The sequence below is a fragment of the Camelina sativa genome, chromosome 11, assembly GCF_000633955.1.
Source record: "Camelina sativa cultivar DH55 chromosome 11, Cs, whole genome shotgun sequence".
NCBI classification, from domain to species: domain Eukaryota; kingdom Viridiplantae; phylum Streptophyta; class Magnoliopsida; order Brassicales; family Brassicaceae; genus Camelina; species Camelina sativa.
The window spans coordinates 1755351-1775096 of NC_025695.1; the positions used below are offsets into that span (position 1 = coordinate 1755351).

A 19746-nucleotide genomic window follows, 5' to 3' on the forward strand; every position below is an offset into this window, starting at 1 on the left:
TTTTTTTTTTTTTTTTTTTTTTTTTGACATCAGTTACGGTTAGTCTACAAGTATACAAGTTACAATACGCTTCTACTAAATTATCCTTTACATGCAAGCTTTCATATAATTTTTTGTCATGAACTTTAATATAAAGATCCAAAAATTGACTTGCTGAATAATGGACGATATATATATCTAGACACTAATTATATAATACTAATTAAAATAATATGATTGCATATATATTTCAAAACAGTATAAGCCTTCAAGGCATTGGCTATGTGAAGTATTATTAAGTTTTCTCTGAATGCATTGAGTTTTATTTTTGTGATCATATCTAAGCGAAGTCTGTAATTAATATGTTTACTTATTTATTGAAAGTAATACTATATACTATAGTTTGAAGTTTGAACTAAAGATGTCAACAATATCTGAGCATGGATAATTTGTTTTTTACATGCTCGAAAGTAAATATATAATTTTAATATTCTGAAGAGATTATGCTGAAGTTCAACCAACTTTTATACCTAGGAGATAAACGATTTACGATATATATTTTCTGTCCATGCCGTGACAAGTAATACAAAATCTATCTATGGTCCACTTATGCGAGATTGTTATATTATATATAATCCCTTGTTATATATCTGTCAAATGCTTTCCGTGTTAATTAAAAAACATAAAGATGTAATCCTCTAATATCGTCTTACTCCTTCAAAACTACTTGTGCATTTCTTCACGTATCTCGTTTCCTAATTGGCTAGCTTGACCTTTACAAAATTTATAGTATTTAATTACCTGGTTAATGCTATGATCAGATACATGAATATTCTTTGGCGTGTATCATACACATATGGGTTTGAAAAGCGATTATTTTTTTCCACGGGTCTTGAAAGAGTCAAGTTCTTGTAACACTAAACATCCTCTTAAGAACGTTACAATTATATATATATATATATATATATATATATATATATACACACATAATCGTCAAATTTGACAAAATTGATAAGATAATATAAATTATAAGGTGTCCACTTTATTTGATGCTTCATTTTACCGAATTATTTCACTGTGAACAGAGATTTATATAACATTACGATACTATAGTGATTGACTAACTTGGTTTAAAGTGGTTGAATAACTTGATACGTGAAGAATTGCATAACTCGACCGTCTCCAGTTTTAATCCACATAACAAGAAAATCAGCCACTTCAAAAGGGTTCACTTAGAATCTTTTCCTTTTCTGAAAGGTCGTCTTGGAATGGTTAAATTGTCTTGGCGTTTTTTATTGTTACAAAACGCTCTCATTTTGTTCAATTAATATATAAAATTACCCGTTCTTAATAACATGATTTTAAATACATCGTCTATTAACATTTAGACATCAATTGAGAGAGATTGTCTTATTTCTCTTCATTCTTATAGATTTTACAATGTACGATCGGAATGAACAAGATATATTTTAGGGCAAGCAAATATGTAAACCGGAAAGTGTAACTTGATTTGTAAATCTTACTTTTTAATTCAAAAAGAATTGAATCAGAGAAACCAAAAAAAAAACAAGGCGTAAAGAGAATTCACCAAGCAACACACACATACACACACACACACACACACACACACATACGCGATCATCAGTTTTAAACTAGATAACAATATCATATTGTACAGTAAATTATTTCACACAAAAGCACGAATATCAGTCTGTATTTCCTTTTATTTGGTCTCCTGTGATCCGTTTGATGAATCTTTAGTCATTGTATCGCTTCTCATTCTCCTTAGTTTCCTTTCATCAGAGAGGATTTTCGCATACCTACATTAATTTTTGTTTAAGAATGAGATTACTTGCAATACAAGAAACCCGTCAACAAAACATTTGAAGTGCTATTCTTAATTAATTACCTCTTTAGTTGTTCATCATTATTAATATTTTCAGGAACAGGTTCATATGCACCAGTGTCGATGTTCATCTGCACGACTCTGCTTGACAATATCTTCTCTCCAACCTTCACAAGATTCTCTAAGTTGGACTTTGTCGCTAGATCCATAACGCTTACATCTCCGTCCAATGTATCATCCTGCAATCGATTTCACACATAAAAAAAAAAAAAATCGGGTGAATTTAGGGTCAATTACAAGTTTGGGCACATTTATGTAGCTAGGCTCGTACATCGATTCTGAGGTATTTGTCTTCAGATTGTAGGGCTTTAAACACAACAGAGCTGTGATAATGGATCATGTCGCGGCTTGATTCCATAGTAATGTCTAATATCGGAGTAGATCCATTGTCATATAACCAAGATATGATTCCCCATTTTGCAGCCTTTTTTGCGCTGTACTTCTCCTCTCTCTTTGTAGATCCTGTTCCTATCGATATAACGAGAAACTGGTCGTAACCTAACGGTTTGATATCACCCATATCAGGATTATTCTTCACAATCTGCTTAGACACAGCAGTCATAGCCACCAAAGTCTATAACAAAACCAAACACGACGAAATTACTTTATTTCGGAAAACCAAACTAAGATTTTATATTTAAAATTTGTAATCTTAATTTTCGTTCTTGACAGTACCGGGTTATTAGCAGTAATTGCGCCATCAACGAGGTTAAACTCCGTCGTCTTGCCTTGACTGTCTTCATTGGAAAAGTAATGAGGAGGAAAGAAAGTGGGAGCAGATGATGTACCGACGCATATGTCTGATACCTTGACGTTCAAGCTAGGGTCAGCCAACGCCTTTAAACAAAAAAAGTGAACTGATTAAAATTAGGTTGAAACAAGAACTGTATATTTCAATCTACATATGTGTGTTGTGTTAAGAATAGAGACCTGGTAAGAGGAGAAAATGGTGGGTTGAAGTTTCTTGATGTCGTAGGTTGGTATAACAACGTTTGTGAGTGTCTGGTGAAGTTTTGTCTCTCCAAGCAGCTTACTTAGTAGATTTCGTAGATACTTTCCGCTGTATTTTGGACCAGACAGAAGCTTTGGAAGCTTCGGTAACAGAGCTAACACGCCTCTGCATTTTTCACTAGAGTGTCTTTTCAATTGTCACATGGAACTTTTAACATATATGTCAATTTGTTCATTATAAAAAAAAAAAAGACAATTACTATATGGGACACCAAACACGTAATTAATGTCCACTTGTTCTATAAGGACAAAAACATTCGTTTTTACTGGTTTGCTCAATGGTGTGAACATAAAAAAAAAATCTATTTTAAACAGAATACTGTATACAAACACAACCAGTATCGATCTAATTAATATTTGTTAATTGGTATTTATCGAATTATAATTTGCTTACGCAGGCTGGGGAAATATCTTGGGACAATGTTCAAGGTAAAACGGCACAATGTCTTTGGCCGCGAAATGAGGTCGACCGGTCTCGTCCGGTACAGTCAACATCGCCGTCACAAGACCACCGGTGCTAGTTCCGGCTATCACATCGAAGTAATCAGCTAGCCTCGCGTCTTCGCCATCGAGTTCCTATTTATATATACCCAAATAAAAACTTCAATTTTTGGAAAAAAATAACTACAAGAACAAAAGAGAAGAATTCAAGATCATATATTGATGAACGCCCTAAGCAACAATTAGATTCAAATGGTAATTAGTAGCTACCATATACGTGTCTAGTTATTTTACACACTACTGAAATATATAAAGAGGGGCGCCGATGCATATGTATAAACCTGAAGTTGTTTTTCGAGATAGGCAAGGATTACTCCGGCGATGACTCCTCTGACTCCACCGCCGTCGAGGCTGAGGATTGTTACGAGTGATCCGCACGCTGGCGGTTTGTTTTTCTTGCAGGATGAGTCGTCGTTCTCCATGTTGATCGATCTTCTTTTTGAGTTAGAAGATTATAAATTGAAATTTGGTAAAAATTTTAGATGTAGAAGTCGATTATATATATATAATGCACAATTTCACTTGTATAGATTTTTCAAAAAACAAAAATTTTGGTCAGACTTTCTTCATATCTATTACGTGCTAATAAGGTTCTATTATTAGTATATATTTTTTTCATTGGAATAAGATAATTTATAGTAAGGATTATGTCGTCGAGCTTGAGCTGTCATAAACTAAATTACATTATGAGAACTAATTGCAATAAATTTAAATTTATCAAACAAATATTTTCTTTCGTGGACTTTGCAATAAAGAACAACAGCCACGCGAGTTCTGCATCAAAATTAACGTTTCAAAAAACGGACTTTGGATTTTTTGGAATTTGCTGCGACACATTTCTCTTCTCAATCCACTACACAGACTTGTTCTAAAGACATCTGTCACAATTCGTTGAGAAGAGGCTCTCAAGACTTTAGCATGACAGCATGCAAGCACGCTTTCTCAACTAGATACCAATCTATAATATATAATTATATAATTTGCATTACACAGTAGAGATAGTACAAAATACATATCAAATTCACGTGTGGGGTATTCTAAAAGATAGAACAATTTGGTCAGACTTTTCTTCTTCTTACTTTACATTTCGTGCTAATCATGATTGTAGTTCATATATTTTCCTTTGGGTATTATTTAATGCAATACCGAGATTATTGAGCTGGCATATATAAGCTAAGCTTAATTAACGAGAACATATTAAAATAAATAATTTTAAGTAACATTTCTTACGTGGACAATCCAAAACAATAGCAAACGAGATCTGCATCAAAAGAATCAAATCAAGACTCTCTATTTACTTTGACTTTTTTTATTTTATTTTTTATGATAGAGTTTGAATTTTTTCGGATTTGCAAGGACACATCTGACATCTCCCTCCCTATCCAGACTTGTTCAAACTAGCCACTACACCTGTCAATGTCATGAGTTGATTCAAAAAAATCAGCTTCTGCATGTTGTTTCATCTTAGTTTCTGTTGTTTCACCTTTTTGACCAAAAAAATAATGACATGTAACAAAATTCATAACCAATTTGACTACAAATTCCTATCTCACGACTTCCCTGGTTTATAAATCTTTTAAAAATAATTACTTCAGTATGTATAAAAATATATTATTTTCGTAAATATCCTTCAGTTCTATTCAAAACAAGATAATACAACTTAAAAAAAAAGAAAAAAAAAAAAAGAAAAATGTCAGTCAGTGTGTGACGACAACTCTTGACAAGAGGATTCTGGATTCCATATGTTTTCCAGTTTAAGAGAGTGGGTTTCGTCAATACTCGGGCCTATATATGAGTTTCGAATCAAGGCCCAATCTTTGCGAATAATGAAACTCAAGGACAACTGATATGCAAAAAAAAAAGAAAAAAAGAGAGGACTAGTGATCATTAGTGAAGTTGACGTTGACCAATAACAACGCGGTACTCTCTCCTTCCCTTATCTTCCTTGTTTAGTTGTTCTATATCAAGTATCAAACACACCGAGAGACAGTCCAGCTTTATGAAAAAGATGTAACTTCGTTCTTTTATTTATTTCTCAATTGCTTTCAACCTATTTGTTCATTCATTTAGTTACTATCCATCATGTCATGAATTTAATAATCTTAAACCAATTTTTTTCTACGCAGCGTTCAATTTTTTTTTAAAAAAATGAAATTATATGTCTATATTACGATATTTTAAAAACGTTTTATTAGACTTTAACAGACACTTAAAGAGGACTGGAAGCAAATTTCCGAATCTATTTTCATAATGTTTTTTTTTTTTTTTCTGAATTCATGCTCCTAGGTAGATTTTTGAATTCGTTTGCATGCTTACTTGCTTAGTCACTAATAATGCGTGTTAATTCTGGTTGTAACTTTGATTGTCGTCAGTTTAATAATATATATGTTGTTGATCAGAGTTATTAATTATCATTATTTACTTTGGAAGTACCAATGTTTTTTTTTTTCTGTTTTATTAGAAAAACAAAACTGACACAAAAACATTCTTTGGCCCTAATGAATACAAAGAAAATACTTTTTTTTTAATACAAAATATGTGATAAAAAGAAAAACGATTTGTTTTGAATAGTAATATTGACAAATATACTAGACAACTAGTGTATATATAATATGGCGAAAAGTTTTGATATGTAACTTCACTTGCATGCGCTCATAAGTGATAGTGAACATGCGATGTACCACGTACGCTAGCCCTAAATGGACCCTATTCACTTGTCTTATTGGACCACATTGGTTATCATAAGGAAGAAAAAATTGACTTATCATTGAAAATTTGGGGACCGATCGATGGATATGAGCTGATTTTATGTGCATAAATGTGGCAAATATATATACCGGGAAAAGGAAAAAGGACGTAATGTATATTGCTCCAAAAATATTTTTATTTATTACTATATATGAAATTACAAATTCACAAGTGCAAGTTTATGTTTAAATTGTTTTAGAGTAAGATCTTCTCAGACGTCGTCATGGTTGTACGTTACTATCAGCACCACATAGGTCCATTAATTAATGGCATGTGAGGGGAAGTGGCTAGATGATCAGAGGCGACAATTATGTGTCATCTAATATATTTATTACATCTATCTATAGATAGAATATATGATCGTACAAGATTTTTGGAGAAATTATGAGATGATTTTGGTATATTTAGAAATATATCTATACTACTATAATGTATAAAAGATGTTGATGAATCTATTGGTTTGAAGTTAAAAACTTGTGTTTTAGAAAAACGCACATTTTGTTTTATAAAGTAAAACCAAAACATATTTGCGATAAATAATTATAAAATAATATTTGTGTTTGGTTCGTAAAAACAATTATGTAAAAACAAATAGATTTGCTTTTTGGCTCTTTATGAGTTAATAGAAATACACTTGAAGCCGAGAAGTGAGAATGGTCCAACGTAGAAGGAAATTGACAAGAATCCTTTTTGTAAATGTTTATAAAAAGTTTCCAAAAATTCCTGATTGATATACATATTGGGAAATAAACGACGTCGACCTTTTGTGGTGTACTGGTTACATAATTTTCGGATCATTATTTAGGGGAAAAAAAATACATATACAAACAAAGTTGTGTCGCTATATATCGATTATTAGTTGATAATTGCTAATTTAAAAATTCGACTCGACTATAATTCGTGTTTTACCTCTGTAATCACCGGGTTAAGTCCAGGCCCAATACGGGACTTTATGCGGGACCACAGTATCCGGGTCCAGCCCAAAAGTAGAGTAAAGTAAAAAACAAAAGCAAAAGGGAATTACTAAGTTGAGCTTTGGACCATTTATTTATTTACTCTCTGTAATAAGTGAATGAAGAAGTATCTTCGTTTCTGTTTGCAAAAGAATTGAGAGATCCCATTATCTTGATTCTGCTATTAATTCTTTGCACTTATATACGTACTGTACTCTATTTTGGATGGTAAGTTCAAATTTATGATTGACGCAATAAGATCATAGACTTTATTGTTATAAATGTTAAAGTACAATAAATGTATTATAAGTTTTCTGTAATACGATATTCTAATAATCGTGACGCATTCAAAAAAAAAAAAAAATAGAGAAGAGGAAATATTGATTTGGATTCAGGATTCGCATGCCTTACATTTGTATTATCACTCTTTAGGATTTTTAATTTGATGCACGTTCGAATTTTTTTTTTCTTTTAAGTTATATGTGTATCTCCAAGCTAAATATCTCAATTTGTTAGATTATGTAAATAGCAAATCCTATTTGTTGTGATTATTGATTTGCATCATAAGTTATTACTTAGACGAGATTCATGGCTACCAAAAGAATGATATGTATAATTACGTTTAGTTTTCTATTTAATAACAACCTCATTGTTAGGTTGACATGGGGATAAAATATTAGTAACATAGATTAACAGATTAAAGTACAGTTAAAATTACATATGCATGTCATACAAATTACTCATGTTTTCGTTTTGTTCTCGTTTATTTGATTATAAAATCAGATATTTCATTAATAAAAAAAAAAATGGAATCACTAGAATGTAATGACATGGAAGAAAGGTGTATTCCGTAACTAAGTACTAAAAATATCATGAATACAAAAGAAAGAAGCATGAGTTAAAAAGCAAAGTTTTGTTAATAAAGGCAAAAGGTTTGTCACGTGCTAATGCTTATCAGAATCTGCCAAAGTATCATTTATTTCTTCCATTCATTATTTATACCTAATCCACCATTTATTTAATTTATACTACTACTACTACTACTTACTCCAGCCATGTTAGTTGATTGATCGTATAATATTACCACGCTTAGCCTCGGAAAATGGACATCTCCATATATCAAAAATGTGTCCATTGTTGAAATAATAATTGTAAATCACTTTTTTCATAATATTTCCTTTTTCCGTGCTATGTCATTTCCACTTTTAATGAGTTTCCCTTTTTAATCTCAGGACCCAACATGTTCCATATAATTCTGGTTTTTGATGATTTTGTTTTATGAGTTTTGTCTACACGGTTTATAAAAACTTAAATGTCATTAACTCTTCAATTGACAAAAAACAAAACCAAAAACCAAAAAACATACATTCATCAAGTTGTTTGTTTTTCAATACAAAAAGTTTTATCGAAAGATTTCAAGTACATAGGAAAAACATATCAATATTATTACCCTGATCTTCAAATTTGCCTAATTACTTCCTATACTTTGTGGTGTGGTGGATCGTCCGATTTGACAGCAAAAAAGGAGAAATGAAATCAAATGTTGAAAAGGTTATAGAGAGAGAGACTAGTGAGATGTCAGCATCTTATTACAAGTTTTTTTATTATTATTATTATTATTTTTTTTTTTTGGGTTAGCATCATAATTAAGTAGCACGTTACCTTTGCTTTATCTAAAAGGTATCAGAATTTTAACTCTGCAAAAACAAACGCTTGTGTTTAAGTACAGCCTGCATAATTGATTACACAACAATTACTACTTAAATATAAATCCCTAATCAATTTGGTTATTAATTTATAAGCTCCTTTTATACTAATCAATCAAACACGACGTAAGATTTACTTGATCCCTTTACCCAAAAAAAAAAAGGAAAAAAAAATATTTACTTGATTTGAGGTATCCTTCATGCAATTTTTTTTTTTAATAAGATTAAGAATTGCAATTGGAAAGTATATTTATATAGAATAGCCGAATGACAGCTTTTAAACTGCTATTATATTAGAGTAGACTGAACAGTAGTGACCATTGACAAAAAATTAAAAATAGCAGTGACCAATAATTTTTGGATTTTCCAACTAATTTTGTACGACAAATTATCACTCACACTATGAGAAAAATTCGAAACAAAAAAAGCTGTAAACCACAAAACTCCACTATCTTTTATATATTTCACATATATAAAACACGTTCAATTTTACAAACCATTCAATTTTTTTTTTAATATATAAACCATTGATCATAAAAAAAAAATTGATCACATTGTCTTATAATTCGGTTTACATAGTTTTCATTATTTTAAAATTTAGAATTTATTTTTGTAATATTCCGAAAATGACAAATATAATTTTAAGAAAATTGTTTTTTTAAAAAAATTATAAAAAAAATATGTAATAATATGAAGTGAAAGATAGAGATAGAAAAGGAAAGCACTAAAGCCACTAAATACCAAAATTACAATTAATAAAAATGGGAGATAAAAGTAAGCTCTCTCTAGTTGTCCTCATCTCTCCACAATTCTCTCCTCCAGCTCGAGAGCTCTCGTCACTCAGATCTCCCCATCTTCTCCGATTACACCATTCCCACAGTTTTCAGAAACCTCTAAATTATTTTTTAAAAATCATTCCTTTTTTTTTGTTGTTTAAAAACAAAAAAATGGCGATTTAAAAAAACATTGATCTCTCTCGTCGTTTTCTGATAAGAGATTCTGCTCTCTAGTCTTCCATAAGAGATTCTGCTCTCTAGTCTTCCATTGCTCTGTTCGAGATTATATATCTGACGAAATTAACTAAGTAAATTGTAAAATAACAAAAAAAAGTGTGGATCTTTGGGAAACATAAGGTTGAGAATTAATACACATGCCAGCCTTTTTCTGCTTCTTCTTCTTGGTCGCTTTATCTTCAAGTTTTCCCGCTCTGTCTTGATAATAAAACTCTCAACTAAGCCAAAGGTACTTACTTCTTTAATTGTCCTTTTACCCTTATACATTTTTTTCAACTCTTGTTTCTTTCTTTTTACTTCTGTTTTGTTTTCTCTGTCTCTTAATTATGTCTTTTTATCTTGATGGGTCTCTCTCTCTCTCTCTTGGGTTTTTTTATATCATCAGTTAAGAGTGGAGAGAAAGCAAAAGTTGAATAGAAAGAGAGAGAGAAGCGATGAACACTAGTGTTCGAGCTGCTCTTTCCTCCATGAAAGCTCCTTCAAAGCATGACACCAATCAAGTATCTTTCTTTTTCTTTTCTCTCTCTCTCTCTCTCTCTCTCTCTTATCACTTTTTGTTTGTGAACTCAATTTTGATTGCTTTTTCTCTTTTGGGTAATCTTTTTTTTGGTGGATATGTTTTAGTCTCTGCAAAAAAAGTTTTTTCCTTTAGATGATAAAATCTTGATAATTTGGATTTCCAGATATTTTTTTCTTTTAAGATTCTTGCCTTCTACATTGGACTATTTACCAACCCAACCTTTGCTTTTTTTTTTTTGTTCTTTCTAAAGAATAAGTTATTCGTAGTGATTTTACTGGTCACAGTGAAAGTGATCGATACTCAATTTCTTATCCTCCCACTATCAAAGGCTCTCAGAGCAATAGTTTCTTCTTTTTTTCTTCTATTAGCTTCCAGTGTGTTTCTTTTTTTGGTTCATATGAGTAATGATGTTTCGTGGTATTATGAAATCTGCAAAGGAGGACAAGAAGAAGATGGAGAGTAATGGAGCTGTTGCTAATTCAGGCAAATCTCTGGTTAATAGGCGTCGAGCTAACAGAGAAAAGAAAATGGATTTGCTACAAGATGTATGATGGTACAAAATTCTCTTTCTTTGAGTTGATGAGTTGTGAGTCTAAAAAATGTTCTTGTTTGTATTAAGGTTGATAAGCTAAAGAGGAAGCTGAGACAGGAGGAGAATGTGCATAGAGCATTGGAGAGGGCTTTCACTAGACCTTTAGGGGCTTTACCTCGTCTTCCGTCTTACCTTCCTCGACATGTAAGACACCCGAATGCTGGTTTTTGTTGCATCCTATATTTCAAACTTGTTGTTTCTTTGTGTTTGATTTTTGTGTCTTTTTTTCTCCGGGGTTTTTGATAAGACATTGGAGCTTCTTGCTGAAGTAGCTGTTCTAGAAGAGGAAGTGGTTCGGTTAGAAGAGCAAGTTGTAAGCTTTAGACAAGGTTTATACCAAGAAGCTGTTTACATATCTTCAAAGAGGAATCTGGAGAGTCCTAATAATAGCAACAATGGTTTGAACGAGAATTCGCCTGTTAGAAGCAGTTGTAGTAAACACCAGCGATCAAAATCCATGTCGCAACACGAGTTCAATTCTATGATCACTCCCCCTAAAAAGCATCAACAGGGTCATCATAGTCTTAGCAGAAGCATCTCAAGTAGGAAACTCTTCTCCTCTGATCAAACAGTTAATGACCGAAGTGGTGGTCAGAGAGTGGTTAATGGCAAACAAGCGTCGCCTAAACCAAATATAAGCAGTGTTACTAAGCCAGTAGATGTAAGGGGGAAAGAGAACCAGATCTCTAGTAATGCTTCAAAAGACAAGAAGAATAAAGAATCACCTGAGAAGAAGATTGGCAGGTTCTTGACATCTGTGAAGAAGAAGAAACCTTTGATCAAACCGGAGGCAGCAGCTGATAAACACTCAGAATTGCAGGTAAGTAAAACGTTTACGCTTTCATTAATGTNCAGAAGCATCTCAAGTAGGAAACTCTTCTCCTCTGATCAAACAGTTAATGACCGAAGTGGTGGTCAGAGAGTGGTTAATGGCAAACAAGCGTCGCCTAAACCTAATATAACTAGTGTTACTAAGCCAGTAGATGTAAGGGGGAAAGAGAACCAGACCTCTAGTAATGCTTCAAAAGACAAGAAGAATAAAGAATCACCTGAGAAGAAGCTTGGCAGGTTCTTGACATCTGTGAAGAAGAAGAAACCTTTGATCAAACCGGAGGCAGCAGCTGATAAACACTCAGAATTGCAGGTAAGTAAAACGTTTACGCTTTCATTAATGCATGAACCTGTAGATTTCTTCTGAAAGTTTTCTCCTTTTTGTGTGTTTTCGGTTATTCAGGTAGATGATAGATTAGCAGATCAAGACAAAGCACAGGAGAGTGTTTCAGGTTCATCTTCAGAAGACAAAACACTGCAAAGTGGAAATGTAGCAAACAGAGTTTCAGAGGATTTACTGAAATGTCTGGTGACTATTATCTTGAGGATCAGCTCGTCGAAGGACATTGTCTTGGATCCATATAGTAACTGTTCAGAATGGAGAACAAGAGAACTTGGTGCATACAAGCATCTTTGCTCTGTTGATGCATCTTCAATTGATCTTGGAAGAAGAATCAATGCTTCATTTCTGATCCATCGTCTCAAGTAAGTTTCTTACCTTTTTATGAAAATAATATGAAATCTTCTACATTGATTGAATACTCTAGACTCATGTTTTGTGTAACTATATATTTCTACAGGTTCCTGCTTAATAAGCTTTCCATTGTAGATCTAGACGGTCTTAGCCACCAGCAGAAGCTTGCATTCTGGATAAATACTTATAACTCATGTGTGATGAATGTGAGACTTCTATGATTTCTTTGTATGATAGAGATAGAGAAATGTCTGTAAAATGTTGAATTAGCTGATGATGTCTTGTTTCCAATTTACCTTTATAGTCATTCTTGGAGCATGGAATTCCGGGGACCCCTGAAATGGTTGTAGCACTGATGCAGAAGGTTTTAGATTCTAACTCAAATTTGACATCATTGCGCGTTAACATTTTTTCTAGGTTTATATTCATTTCTTCTCTTTGTTGTGTCAGGCAACGATAATCGTAGGAGGACACTCTCTGAATGCTATCACAATCGAACATTTCATCTTGAGACTTCCATACCACTTGAAATTTGTAAAGTGTCCCTTTTCTTTTTTCTTTAAACTGTTACCATTGAATCAAAGCTTGGTTCTTATTTTTGTTTGTTTCTCTGCTTCTTCTTTTGGAAAAGACTTGTCCCAAAACTGCAACACATGAAGAGATGAGAGCTCATAGCACATTTGGATTGGAATGGTCAGAGCCTCTGGTCACATTCGCCCTGTCCTGTGGAAGCTGGTCCTCTCCTGCTGTAAGTTGTGCTTAAAATCATGTAGATTCAATTTGGCAAATATGAAAACTTTTCAAGTAATTCCAGACAGGGCGAATAAATACACATCATGGAACTAAAGTTACAGAGAGTTAACCTTTTTTAAAAAAAAATGAAGGTAAGGGTGTACACAGCAGCTAATGTAGAGGAAGAGCTAGAAACGGCAAAGAAAGATTATCTTCAAGCATCAGTTGGGATATCAAAGAAGAACAAACTAATGCTTCCAAAGGTATTAGATTGGTATTTATTGGACTTTGCCAAGGATTTGGAATCATTGCTGGATTGGATATGCCTTCAATTGCCTGACAAACTAAGAGAAGAAGCAAATAAGTGTATGGAGAGAAAGAACAAAGAATCACTAATGGAGTTGGTTCAAGTAGTACCATATGACTTCAGTTTCAGGTTGCTTTTGCATCAATGAAAAATGTGATATAATAATATTTGTATAGATTTGGTTGAGAGGAGGGTAAAATTAGAGAGCGCAAGAGTTAAAATTTGTTATTGGTTTTTGGTTGGCTGAGAGTATATAGATATATGGTTGTGTTCTTTACTTAATAAAATTAAACTATAAAGGTGATGTAATAATTCATTTAATTGATTTTTATCTGTACTGCTATAAATATATGTGTACACCATTTTTCCTGTTTTGTTGAGTAGAGAGTTTTGTCTTATTTGTTTTTTCTTGTCTGTTACTATATTTATGGTCAGCATCCTTGTCTCGTACTCGTACTCGTACCATACTCATTTTGGTCGGCTTCTTGGTTTAGTTGAGTATTTATTCTTGTCAACAAAAAAATCAGCGCTAGAAGGAGGGTTCGAACCTCCGACCTTGTGGTTAACAGCCACACGCTCTAACCAGCTGAGCTATTCCAGCTTTTGATAGATGTGGTATAGAACAGAAATATAAACGATAGTAATATGATTTAATGGGCTTGGATAGTAAGGCGAACAAGAGCCCAAAAGAAGCCCATCAATAAAATACTGATTAGAAGAGTGCTGTAATCGTGGTCGTGGTGGTGAGAATTGGGAATTTTGCAGAGCCGTTAAACCCTAAGAACGGAGAAGAAAAAACCCTAGACCAGCGAAGAAGATTCAATCAGATTCTCATGTCGGATAATAATAAAGACCACGATTCCGATTCCGATGCACCCGAAGAATTCACCCAGGAGCAGGTCAGTTTTGCTCGTCTTCTACGGTCCTTTCTAATCTCGTTTGTTGTTGTTCTTCTTCTTCTTCCGTACCTTTATTCTTTCTTGGATTTACCTGAAACACCTCGATTCAAAATATTGCATTTTGCTTAGGCGTCTGTGGTGTTTTTGACTTGTTTCAGGCGAAGCTTGAGGATGAAGCGTTGAGGAAGATACAGAGAGAGAACAAGGCTAGGTTTGTTTTCTCACACATTGCTTCTCCCTATTTCGCAAGCTCAGCTTTTTTTTTTTTTTTTATGGTTTAGTTCATTAGTGATTCGTTTTGATTGTTTGTGAAGACTTGAAAAGTTGCTTTGATTGTTAGTTCGTAGCAAAAACTAATGCAAGGAGGTTTGCTAGTTATGTGTTGTGTAATCCCTTCTTTGGCCTTGTAGAAAGTGGTGTTTTTTATTAGTCGATAGTTTATATATGTCACCAAAGCCATATCTGATTGGGAATTAGTTGCCATTCTTTGGTCCTAAAGGTTTTTTTAGAGGGATATAAAGTTGGGAATGTGTGGATTCTTCAATGAGATTGCTTTTTCTTATGCTAGGATTACTCGTGAAAAGAAAGAGAGGCGTAAGCATATGGCAGAGCAAATAACGCCTCGAAAATCTAAAGATATTGAAACAGTAGTAGATATTGTAGAAGAAGAAGCAGAAGAACCTGAGGATAACTCTGAAGCTCTTGCAAAGAAGGGATTCCTTTCCAAAGACATCATAGACTTTCTTGCAGAACGAGAGAAGTATTTATAACTTCATATCCTTGTTTCTTCACGATTAAACACGTTAAGCTAGAAAGAATGTCTAACATTGGCAGGTTCTTTCATTTCACAGACAAAAAGCCGGATCAGATTCTGAAGAAGAGGAAATCATAGACGAAGTCCCAAGAAAGAAAAAGCAAAAGAGCTCAGGGTATGATCATCTATTCTTGGCTTTAAATTTTTTTTAACATCACTCTCTCTGATTTTCTCTGATTAAGCGTCTTTCTGGTGTCTGCAGGGTCGAAACGGTTATTTACAAAGATATTCCACCACCGGAATGCTTGAAAAGTGGGCTAGATTTCTTGAAAATGAGGAGAGCGCAAGTCCCAAGATCGTCTTCAGTTATCAAGAACTCTGGCCAAGCTCTCCGACTTGCCACTGGTGCTGCTTCCGCCAAGAAGCAGCGACAGAGGAAATGAAACTTAAGATGTAAAATTCCATAACATTTTTTGTTTTAGTTAGCCTTTTTGGCTACTTCTACTACTCCTACATGTATCAGATGTTTTATTTGTTTACTAATATTTGCTCAAACACTCTCAATACAACTCGCTTTATTCGTGTTTGTCCAAGCAAAGCCAAAAATGATCCTCATTCGTGTTGGATCGATTGAGATCCGGTTCGGTTTCTCCACGTTTTCCTGGTTCGATATAGATTGATTTAACCGTAAGGAAATAGACTAAAGAGAAGAATAGTTAATGAACTGGAGGAACAGGTGACATAAGCAACCAACGTGAAGGCCAATAACATAAAGACTCTGAGATTATTTCTTGCTACCAGGACAATATAAAAGAATTTAAGTGTATATATTTGATCTAAATCAGTTTTGTAGCAACTTACAATAAATTCTACAAGTTTCTGAAAATTTTCAGAAATTGTATGTTCTCTCACAACATCACAAAAAGAAACAGAAACAGAAAGCCAAATTTACCAAAAGGTGGGAATCTTTGGGTCGATAAGTGCTGCCTTCATTCAGGTTACAAGCCATACCAAAAATCTCTCAAATTCACAGTTCTGTACCCTCATTCAATCTCCAGGGGAGCGATCAAACCGTGTAATGGTTCCGGCGTGTGAACCACATCGACTCCTTGATGATACAATCATTAGTTATGTCAGCCTCTCCGAGTCACCCTCTAAAAGTTGTGGCTTTGTGCTTTTCTACTACAAACTCACGTCTCTGAATCCTCTGCTTCTTCTTCTTCAACAGTAGGAAGCGAACCTTCTCTGCTGAAACCAGGGTTTAGGAACTTGGCCACAAAAGCCCACAACTTGTAAACATCTTCAAAGTTTGTCAAGAAGCTAAGAGAAGCTGTAACAACCTCAAATCTTATAAACCCGTTTTTCCCGGCTTCATTCTGCAAGTGCAAAGCACTATCTTCTTTAGTCCGAGCTCTATAGTTCCTCGGTTTATCATCCACTATGCGTATGTGACTCAATATACCAATGCCAAGAGATATACCTTCTCTTTCACCGAGTCTCTGAACAGTCTCGGGACTAACAAAACCTTTGCTTTTATCTCTCACATTGAATGCAACCGCTGCTCCTCTTTCGTATTTGATCTTTGGCCCATATATCTGCACAAGATTCATGTTTCTGCCTGATTCAGGCACTTGTAGTTGCAGTAACGATATCACAAGCCAGTTTATCAGAAACCTGAGTCTCGTTGTGGTTCTGTTAAGACCTAACATATTCACATGATCGATATGCCTGCAAACAATCTCGGTTTCAGTTTCTCTCCTATCCCATTCATCATCCGCACCCTCATCTTCTTCGTTGTCAACATCACTCGTGTTATGGTGGTATTCTTCGTCATAGACACTAGCTAGAGAAGCTTCACCGGGCTCTACTATGCTATGACTAACACGTTCCATGTTAAACGAAACCCGTCTTCCTTTGCTCGGATGTTCATCTTCCACACCCAGTAGCCTGCTTCTACCACCATCTCTTCCTCCCAGTAACCTGAATTCTCCTTCTGTTTCTCGTCTAATAGCACTCTCTTTGATTTCTGATGATATATTGGAAGATTTTGAGCCATTAGCCAAGCTAGGACCGTACTTTTCTTCTTGTATCTCTTGAACATGGAGATTATTACTAGAGCTTCTCCTATTCCGTGAAGGAGTCGAGTTTGTCCCGGGTTCTGTGACTGACATAACAGCAGCATCAAACGAAAGGACGTCATTACCATCATACACTGGACTGCTGTAACTCTTGGGTATTAGTTTAGGTGAGTGTCGTTGTTTGTGGTTTCTCTTGTTGGTAAACCATATTGGTGGCAATGGAGAAGCAATTTTGTTATGCTGATCAGATCCAAGAGGACTTTGACCCAAATCAATCCAAAACGAATTGTCTGATGACTCATCTTCACTAAAAACAGGGCTTTTCATCAGTTCTCCAACTGAAACACTTTCGGTTTCTTCAAAAATCGTGGTGCTAGTAGTTCCATCTCTATCAGAGGAGATATTATCTTCAAGGAGCTCTGTTTCAAACACATCCCTCACTTGTGCTGAAGTGTATGCACCAGAGAAAGCCGGCATTTGAGTTGCAGGACGATGAGCTTCTTTGATTATATCTTCATCATGATCTTCAAAAACCAACCAATCCATCAAGACCATCTACTGAATCGCTGAGATATAACGGATACTGAGGCGTGATCTTCACTATCCCTGATCCTGTTTTCCCAGATTGACTCTGAAGGCTTCCCATAACTGATTTTTTAATCAACAGGCAACCAAATCCTGTCGGATCATGCCCAAACACCCGGTAAAACGAGGTAATGATAAACTCAGGCCGGAACAATGACAAACCAAGCGAATCCATATCTTTGGGACCTAAAGAACCAGCATCAAGCAACACATGCCAATGGTTCTGCTGAGCTAAAGCCATCCACTGGTAAGAATACTTAGCACCCGTAACACGAGACTGAGCAGGAAACACAAACAACCCAACCGCAGAATCCTTCTTCTTCCTCTTCTTATAAGACAAACGTTTCTTTAAATCAGTCGAACAAAGCTTCAAAGTAGGCCATTTGAACCAAGCGTTGTAAGCCTTTGCGCCTTTCTCTCTAGCGGTCTGCGCCATCCAATTCACAGACTGGCTCTCGTGATCGAACATTGTCAAAAGCCGCTTATTGGACTGGAAAGGATAAGATTCAGCTAACAATCTGAAAGCAGAGCCTCTGCTTACTGTGAAAACAAGACCATACTCATTCTCAGGGATGTTCAAATAGTCCATGATCCTAGTTTTGATATCATGTTCCACAGTTCCACTCTCAGCTCCACCGTAGAGCGCGTGGTTACTCAAATTCGCAGTAATCTCAGAGAGACTAAAGGTACAAGTATCCCAATAGTGGAGAGTCTGAACATAAGAGAAGAGACCAAATCCACAGTAATCAAGACATACCTTAGAACCCGATGATGATGATGATGATAAGTGACTGTACTCATCAGATCTTAACTGATCAATCTTCTCAGAAGCTTGATACTTTGGGTACATTTGAAGGAACTTGGTCAAAGCTTCACGGAGCTCAGGAAGCGAGTCTTCGGATTCTATAATCCGTTCAGCTGCTAAAGCAGTGGCGCGTAGGAACTCACGCTGGGCGTGGAGCCTAGCTAAGGATCTGGAACGACCCAAGCTTCCATCTCCGTTATCTTGGTCAATGTCTTGGGATTTGAAGAGTGAGCCGTTCTCAGAAGCTTCCTCCAAAGCTTCCCTGAGCTTATCCTCATATAATTTCCGAAGCATTGCAGCTTTTTTCTTGACATTGACTGAGGAATCAGAACCATCTCTTCTTCTTCTTCTGCTCTTCTTACTCTTGTCTAAGATGAGAGACGCACAGTGATGAATTTGCTTCCACAGAGAGAAATGCATAGTTTTCAAAAAGAGGAGATTTCAGCAAAAAGGGTTTGTCTTGTAGCTCATTTATAAAACCCTAGAAGAAGTAACGGAATTAGGAGGAGCAAACAAAAAAAAAAGATAAGAACTTTGAAACAGATCAAAGAAGAGAGACCTCAAAAATGGAAACTTTTTAGAAATTAGAGCGGTTTAGGCATTTCAAAGAGTGAGGAAACGAAATTGACGGAAGGAAGAAGAAAGTAAAGAAGGGAACACAAGTTGAACGAACAAAAGTACGAGAAAGAAGAAAACAACACATAAGGAGGAATCCAAGAAAGAAGAGAAGAGAAGAGTCAAAAGCAGCTCAAACCCTAGGACCAGTCTAGTCTCTCTCAGGAGGAGAGAAAAAGGATGATTGGTAATAATAATAAAATAAATAAAAATTTTAAAGCAAAAGAAAAAAAAAAACAGATCCCAAAATTTTTGTATAGAAATTCAGAAACCCACTCTTCTTCTTCTTATGAGCAATCAATTTTTTTTTCAAAAAAAATAAGAGAAATCAATCTTTTCAACAGTAATTGAACTTAAAGGAACTGTCTTTGAATACAAAAGCAAAGGTGACGACCCCTTTCACCACTAATCTCTCGTTTCATTTACTACTAGCTACAATGGCCTCTCTCTCTTCTCTCTCTGTCTTCTTTACACACTGTTGAAGAAAAAGGCATTGACTTTCACAATACCCAGAAAC

The 19746-nt window shown here is 34.8% G+C and overlaps 3 protein-coding genes, 1 non-coding gene and 1 pseudogene across 7 annotated transcripts; 2 read left to right on the plus strand and 3 right to left on the minus strand.

Annotated features, from left to right (window-relative positions):
• On the minus strand, positions 1467-4027 carry LOC104721061 (patatin-like protein 1). Of its 2 annotated transcripts, none has more exons than XM_019231695.1 (7): positions 3679-4027; positions 3291-3472; positions 2816-3014; positions 2561-2722; positions 2157-2459; positions 1889-2064; positions 1467-1799 (listed from the first exon to the last, which is right to left on the minus strand). In XM_019231695.1, the coding sequence occupies exons 1-7, from the start codon at positions 3817-3819 to the stop codon at positions 1703-1705; spliced, it is 1260 nt and encodes a 419-aa protein (XP_019087240.1). In that variant the 5' UTR covers positions 3820-4027; the 3' UTR covers positions 1467-1702. The 2 variants fall into 2 exon arrangements, with proteins under 2 accessions (XP_019087240.1, XP_010437269.1); XM_010438967.1 differs by having other exon boundaries at positions 2816-3002; positions 3679-4014.
• Positions 9573-13816, plus strand: LOC104721062. Of its 3 annotated transcripts, none has more exons than XM_019233296.1 (12): positions 9574-10046; positions 10203-10317; positions 10775-10882; positions 10957-11073; positions 11177-11516; positions 11841-12073; positions 12164-12465; positions 12561-12660; positions 12759-12818; positions 12905-12988; positions 13086-13202; positions 13339-13816. In XM_019233296.1, the coding sequence occupies exons 2-12, from the start codon at positions 10252-10254 to the stop codon at positions 13639-13641; spliced, it is 1830 nt and encodes a 609-aa protein (XP_019088841.1). In that variant the 5' UTR covers positions 9574-10046; positions 10203-10251; the 3' UTR covers positions 13642-13816. The 3 variants fall into 3 exon arrangements, with proteins under 3 accessions (XP_010437272.1, XP_019088841.1, XP_010437271.1); XM_010438969.2 differs by having other exon boundaries at positions 11177-11471; positions 11796-12073; XM_010438970.2 differs by lacking the exon at positions 11841-12073 and having other exon boundaries at positions 9573-10046; positions 11177-11749.
• TRNAN-GUU lies at positions 14021-14094 on the minus strand. The gene has a single exon. It is a non-coding gene; the product is annotated as a tRNA-Asn (tRNA).
• Positions 14223-15732, plus strand: LOC104721063. The gene is made up of 5 exons (XM_010438972.1): positions 14223-14392; positions 14551-14603; positions 14961-15152; positions 15244-15321; positions 15409-15732. The coding sequence occupies exons 1-5, from the start codon at positions 14327-14329 to the stop codon at positions 15587-15589; spliced, it is 570 nt and encodes a 189-aa protein (XP_010437274.1). The 5' UTR covers positions 14223-14326; the 3' UTR covers positions 15590-15732.
• Positions 15960-19746, minus strand: LOC104721064 (annotated as a pseudogene).

Excerpts from the sequence above, each read along its gene's own strand:
- LOC104721061 (XM_019231695.1), bottom strand. The coding sequence starts at position 3,819 with ATGGAGAACGACGACTCATCCTGCAAGAAAAACAAACCGCCAGCGTGC. Across the intron at positions 2,723-2,815 it reads CCATTTTCTCCTCTTACCAG|GCGTTGGCTGACCCTAGCTT; the intron begins GTCTCTATTCTT and ends TTTTGTTTAAAG. Across the intron at positions 1,800-1,888 it reads AATGATGAACAACTAAAGAG|GTATGCGAAAATCCTCTCTG; the intron begins GTAATTAATTAA and ends AAATTAATGTAG.
- LOC104721062 (XM_010438970.2), top strand. The coding sequence starts at position 10,252 with ATGAACACTAGTGTTCGAGCTGCTCTTTCCTCCATGAAAGCTCCTTCA. Across the intron at positions 12,661-12,758 it reads ATAACTCATGTGTGATGAAT|TCATTCTTGGAGCATGGAAT; the intron begins GTGAGACTTCTA and ends TTACCTTTATAG. Across the intron at positions 12,989-13,085 it reads TTCCATACCACTTGAAATTT|ACTTGTCCCAAAACTGCAAC; the intron begins GTAAAGTGTCCC and ends CTTTTGGAAAAG.
- LOC104721063 (XM_010438972.1), top strand. The coding sequence starts at position 14,327 with ATGTCGGATAATAATAAAGACCACGATTCCGATTCCGATGCACCCGAA. Across the intron at positions 14,604-14,960 it reads CAGAGAGAGAACAAGGCTAG|GATTACTCGTGAAAAGAAAG; the intron begins GTTTGTTTTCTC and ends TTCTTATGCTAG. Across the intron at positions 15,153-15,243 it reads TTTCTTGCAGAACGAGAGAA|ACAAAAAGCCGGATCAGATT; the intron begins GTATTTATAACT and ends TTCATTTCACAG.